Genomic DNA, 5,367 nt, shown 5'->3' with positions numbered 1-5,367 from the left:
CAAATTAGTGACTTAGTTATGAATTTAATCAGTCATTAATCTAATTAATTTAATATTAAAATTTATAAATATTTTTTTACCTATAATAAAAATTAACTTTAAATCTATAAAATATTTTATAAAAATTAAATTACATTAAAATTTATAAATTATTTTAGCTATAGTATTTTACCTATAATAAAAATTAAATTTGCAAATATTTTTAAAATTTTCATTCAATTGTATTTTTATTAATTTAATATGGTTTATTATAGTATGTATTAAAACATTTTATGATATTAATATATTTTGATATAGGTTAAAAATATTTTATAAATTTTGATATTGAATTAGTTAGGTTAATTTGTTAATTTGATTTATAATTAAGTCATAATTTGGTCCAATCACGTTTGACAGTTAAATTTAACGAAAAATGTTAACTTTGGACCAAATCATATTGATTGGGATCTAAAGGTAATTTAAAAAATCAAAAAGTTTTTAAAAACAAATGTAAATGATAAAATTTGGACTTTAGTCTTCACCATACTACCGCTTTGGTCCACATTTCTATTTACATTTTTGTGATACAATGCAATTTTAAAATACAATAAATTTGTTATATTTTTCTTTTTGTTATTGTATTGCTCAAAATTATGAATCATTTTTTATAAATGAATGCTTCCGTTTTTTAAAAATAACAACTCTTTTCATTTTAGCTCGTTCTTTAAAATAGCAATTTTCAAACTTTTTATTTTAGGAAATGTTTAGACCCCTATACATTAATTTATTTACCACTTATACTATTCATGATCCACTAACATTAATTCCATTACCTTTTTTCTCTAGCTCTCTCTTACTCTACTATTTTTTTTTTCTCTCTCTTACTTTATCATATTATGCATTAAAATCCGTACCGTTGCAAACCTCCTTATTGTTAAAAAACGGAGGGAGTATATTTAACTAAAATTAGTTATTTAACTTATTTAGTTAGTCATTTATGTTCTGTTTTGGGCATAGCTATGAAATTGGGCCTGATCTAGCACTATGGCCCAAACCATTCACCTTTCCATTCAATTCTATTGAGCCCATTCACTTTACTAGAATCTGACCAACTCATTTTTCAGTTATATAGAGTATTTATTTATCATCAAAATTGTTTGTCATGAGTCATGAGAATATTGTAAATCTTCTCTCCCTCTCCCATTCATTGTCTCTCTCACGCACGCATACACGTACGCATAGAGACAGACACGCAGAGTGATACGATTCTTTTGAGAATCTATCGGCGGATTCTACAAGGTAGACTAACATTTTCACCTTCTTTCTTATTCAATTCACAAATAAATTGAAAAGCTGTGTGTATCTTCCCTCTTTTCGTAATTTCTCATGAATTATTGGGTTTTATATTTTTCTCTGCCACTCTTTCACCTGTACCATTATTTAGGTACAAAAACTCGATTTTGAAGTCCTTGCTGGAATTTCGTCGGGGATTAAATTGAATTCTGGAATTTTTGTCTTCCTTTTCAAAGTTTTATCTTGCTCGTATCATCAATTTCGTGATTTATTGGATATCCTCTTTACCGTGTGTGTCTAATTTGTCGAATTATGTGATGGCCAATTTTTTAAATATTGCATGATAGTAGTAATAATTTTTCTATTCAGACGAACTTTTGGGTTTTTGAAATTTAATTTGAAAATTTCCGGCTTGAATTTCTAGGATGAAATATTTTTAACTTGTCTTGCTTATCTGAAGTCATTTGTTCGAGTTGTTACTGCAGCAAGTGGAAGATAATTGTAATTTCATTACCCTATCGGTCTGTATTGGGAAAAAGTTATACTCCATGTGCCAATATTGCCTTTAGATTTGTCCTTTTTTTTTTTAATTTTCATGAGTCTTTTAGTTTAATGATGTCACTGGATTAATTTTGTTAGAGAATGGAACTTGCCCTGTCAATGCTTTCACCGTTAGTAGTATGATTTTAGGAATTATGCTAGATGCTTGATGATCATGAAGGTACAAAGTTAGTTTTCGGTTAACATTTGCTACTTAGCTATGCCCTGTTCCATCAGTCTTGGAGACAATCAAAAGATAGGATTTTATACTTGGTCTTCAGTTTTATGTATGGAAGGCAAATCCTGTTGAAAAATTATGCCTCAGATATCGATTCTAGTTGAAATATATCAATTCTCAAAATAATATGTATGCTGGTTCATAAAAGCAGTATACTTATATCAGTAACTAGATCTGAACATATGAACCATAGTGATTTTATTCATATTTGAATAGTGTATGTGCATTGCCATAGAATCTTATTGCAATATACGCCTATACGGTTGCTGTAATGAGTATGAATACTGGTTCATAACAGTATTATGCCACAAACTAGATCTTAAGAAGTTAACCATGTTAAGTGAATACAGTGTATATGCATTGTCATGTGTCTACAGGGAAACTAAGTAATCTAAATTGATTTAAATGTTTTTCCATGCTTTCTAGCTGCATTAGAAATGTGCAGAAGTGGAGATAAAGCTTCATACTTGTTTTCTTCTGCTCACTCATGAGTCATGACTCATGAGTCATGAGTATGAGCTCACCGAGATATTTGTAATTTGCTGTTGCGAGCTCCTCACCGGTCCCTCCTATACATAGGGCTAAGGGCTGTAGTTAGTTTGCTGGAAACAAATTTGTTAGATCTCTACTTTTGCAGCTCCCAGATACTGAAACTCCGTGTGAAGTTTTGAGGTCATAAGTCCATTTGCGATATTTTATCCTCTTTATTAGCCGTAGTGACTAGTGTTCTCAGGTTGGAAAGAAGTAAGCAAAATAGTCACCTCTCCTTTTAAGTTTAGAAAAGATTACGATTTTTTATCCGCTCTATTTTGGAAGAGCTTAACCTTCCATTTTTCATCTAAGTACGGAAGGGTGATAACTAACTGCAAGAGGTCAAGAAGAATTACTCGTTGCTGAATACAGAATTTAGTAGCACTTATTTATTTTCCAAAAGAGTGTTTTATTTACTTAAATATGATTATAATAAGTGAGAATTATCTTTTATCAAATCTCTAGTCAAGCTTTACTCCTGAACACTCAGAATGTAATGAATGGTCTATGGAGATTCTTTTTGTCAACTGTTTTTGGTAACAACACGGGGACCCCATTTCGATGTTTGAATTATTTGTACATGACGTAGTTATATAATATCTTAAACTTGAAAGGGTATTATACTGTCTTGTATCAACAGATTTTCATATGTATTTTTTTCTGTCAAATTTAGGAATGGGATATCACTATGCCTTGACACTTTTATCATATAGTCATTGTACACTTTATCCTTTTTGGTAACCTCTGAATAGAATCTTAATTTGGAATATATGATATGATGGTGCATTGCATTTAACTTTAAGGAGCAGATAAACTCTTTGTGAGATTATTATAGGTGAAAAGAATAACTATAATACCTATGAAAATCTATAATCTGTGCCAAAAAATTAGTTGAATTCGAATATCATCTGAATTAGTTGCATACTATGTGAATTTATCCGCATAAAGAAGAAAATAAACCTGACTTCCATGATTCTCCAATCCTGCATTTTTGAATTGCATCTAAGTTATCAGTTAAAGGTGATAGTGATTTACCTGAACGATTTAGCTGGACGAGATGTGGACCCCAACATATACTTTCTCATGATGTGTTCTTTCTGTCTTGTCTTCTACAACTTGCATTTTTTCTCTCTGCACCAAAAATGTATGGTGGATTATATTCATTATAACTCACGATATAGCTAACACAGCATGTCAGTTTTTGTTGGATTCTCGGCTGTGTATATGTTGGCATATCCTGGCTCCTATACCAAGATCTTCTTTTGGTTTATTACCAAAATATATATGCACTGGGGTCTTCTTTATACATGATTGATGTAATTTTAAGTACTAGTATTAGTTAATTTATGACTCATTAATCAAAGTTTGTTGCATTCACCAGCAATCTTTGGGGCGTCATGTTAAACTCTCTAAAACTCTCTCATCAGATCTGATTACGCGGTGTGGAAGTGGTGCTCAATTTGCCAAATTCGATGCTTTATAGTAAAATTTAGTGTCTATAGCATTATTCCGACAATTGGTAATTGCAGAACTCTCTATTCTAATTGCAGCTTAATAATTCCGGAACTGCTAACAGATGGAATTTTGCAATATTTTTTCAGGCTCCTTTGTCCCAGAAACAATGAACCACCAATATGGTGAAGACCAAGTAAGTCTAGAAAACCCGTTCCAATTAGTTGTGTGTGCGTGCGACCAACTCACTCGTAAAATGACACTGCCTTATAGGATCGAGTGAGTGTAGCTGGATTTGATATCCCCAACTCTCCCGAAGCAAGTTACAACAACGTCTACCCTGGAAACGAAGACGAGGGGCGAGAACCACCATCCCTACCTCCCCATCTGCAGCATACTTTGTTGAATCAACCTACGACGAGTGATCCTTGTGCACCCCTCCCATCACCACAGAATGTTACACTAAATCATCTTTACATAGAGAATCGAGAACCTCCTCGCACAGTAGTTGCACTTGGGGTCACTCATCGTTTTCGTTCAAAATTTGTCACGGTTGTGCTGTACAAACCTGTTCCAAGAAGATGAAGATAAAGCAGCAGCAGCAGCAGCAGCAGCAAGAGGTGATTTTCTTGATCACGGACCTCATCATCTTCTTAATTTGGCCTTTCTTTTATTTGTATCCTTGTTTGAGTAGTGGTAGTAGGACTTAGCAAAACTTGATTGATTTAGCATTGAAATTTATGTTTCATCAGGTTGCTGTGGTGAAAATTTCTGTGTTATTTAGAAATTACATGTGAAGTACATAAATAATTACAGTATTTAAATAGTTTGAAATAGATCGGATGCAGTTATGATTTGGTGTTCCATAGCCTCTTTCTGTAATCAGACGATTCATTAACTTATGTTCATACTTCATACCAAAAGGATCAAATCGAATTAATAAATTTAAACTAGGGAGTCGAGAGAGAATTTTTCACTTAATGCTCTTACAAAAAAGTTTTCTATATCCGAGGCACGTTGCTGAAAAGTAATGGAAAAGCATCAAGGATAGTATATAGAGGACTCTGTTTATCTTCCCAAAAATTTATGCTAAGAATCATTACATCATTATTGGACGAAATGACTGCCCAATCCAATAAAAAGACAATAGCTTACTAAAGAAGTTTAACAATTATAAAAACTGCTATTGCATTTACAACAGCTAACATTTTACAATAAGAAAATTGAATCGAGAGGATGTGAAGAAAGTGGTATTAAACAGCCGGGCCGGCTGTGGTGAAGCAGGGAGCGGCGAAGCAGGGCGGTGGAAGGAGCGCCGGCGAGGCAGGGCGGTG

At 32.7% G+C, this 5,367-nt stretch overlaps 1 protein-coding gene across 2 annotated transcripts; it reads left to right on the top strand.

Moving 5' to 3' along the window:
* The first annotated feature begins 1,151 nt into the window (after positions 1 to 1,151).
* LOC125191323 (SNF1-related protein kinase regulatory subunit beta-3-like) lies at positions 1,152 to 4,884 on the top strand. 2 transcript variants are annotated; one of them, XM_048088855.1, is made up of 3 exons: positions 1,152 to 1,278; positions 4,183 to 4,229; positions 4,307 to 4,884. In XM_048088855.1, the coding sequence occupies exons 2-3, from the start codon at positions 4,203 to 4,205 to the stop codon at positions 4,616 to 4,618; spliced, it is 339 nt and encodes a 112-aa protein (XP_047944812.1). In that variant the 5' UTR covers positions 1,152 to 1,278; positions 4,183 to 4,202; the 3' UTR covers positions 4,619 to 4,884. The 2 variants fall into 2 exon arrangements, with proteins under 2 accessions (XP_047944812.1, XP_047944811.1); XM_048088854.1 differs by lacking the exon at positions 1,152 to 1,278 and adding an exon at positions 4,009 to 4,100.
* The last annotated feature ends 483 nt before the right edge of the window (positions 4,885 to 5,367 follow it).

The sequence above is a fragment of the Salvia hispanica genome, chromosome 5 (genome assembly GCF_023119035.1).
Source record: "Salvia hispanica cultivar TCC Black 2014 chromosome 5, UniMelb_Shisp_WGS_1.0, whole genome shotgun sequence".
NCBI classification, from domain to species: Eukaryota; Viridiplantae; Streptophyta; class Magnoliopsida; order Lamiales; family Lamiaceae; genus Salvia; species Salvia hispanica.
The sequence above is the reverse complement of the archived record's forward strand: the minus strand, read 5'-3'. Positions and strand labels throughout refer to the sequence as shown.

Bases quoted from the DNA above. Each gene is read 5' to 3' on its own strand.
- LOC125191323 (XM_048088855.1), top strand. From the start codon at position 4,203: ATGAACCACCAATATGGTGAAGACCAA. The intron at 4,230-4,306 runs GTAAGTCTAGAA...ACTGCCTTATAG, and splicing joins ACCAATATGGTGAAGACCAA to GATCGAGTGAGTGTAGCTGG.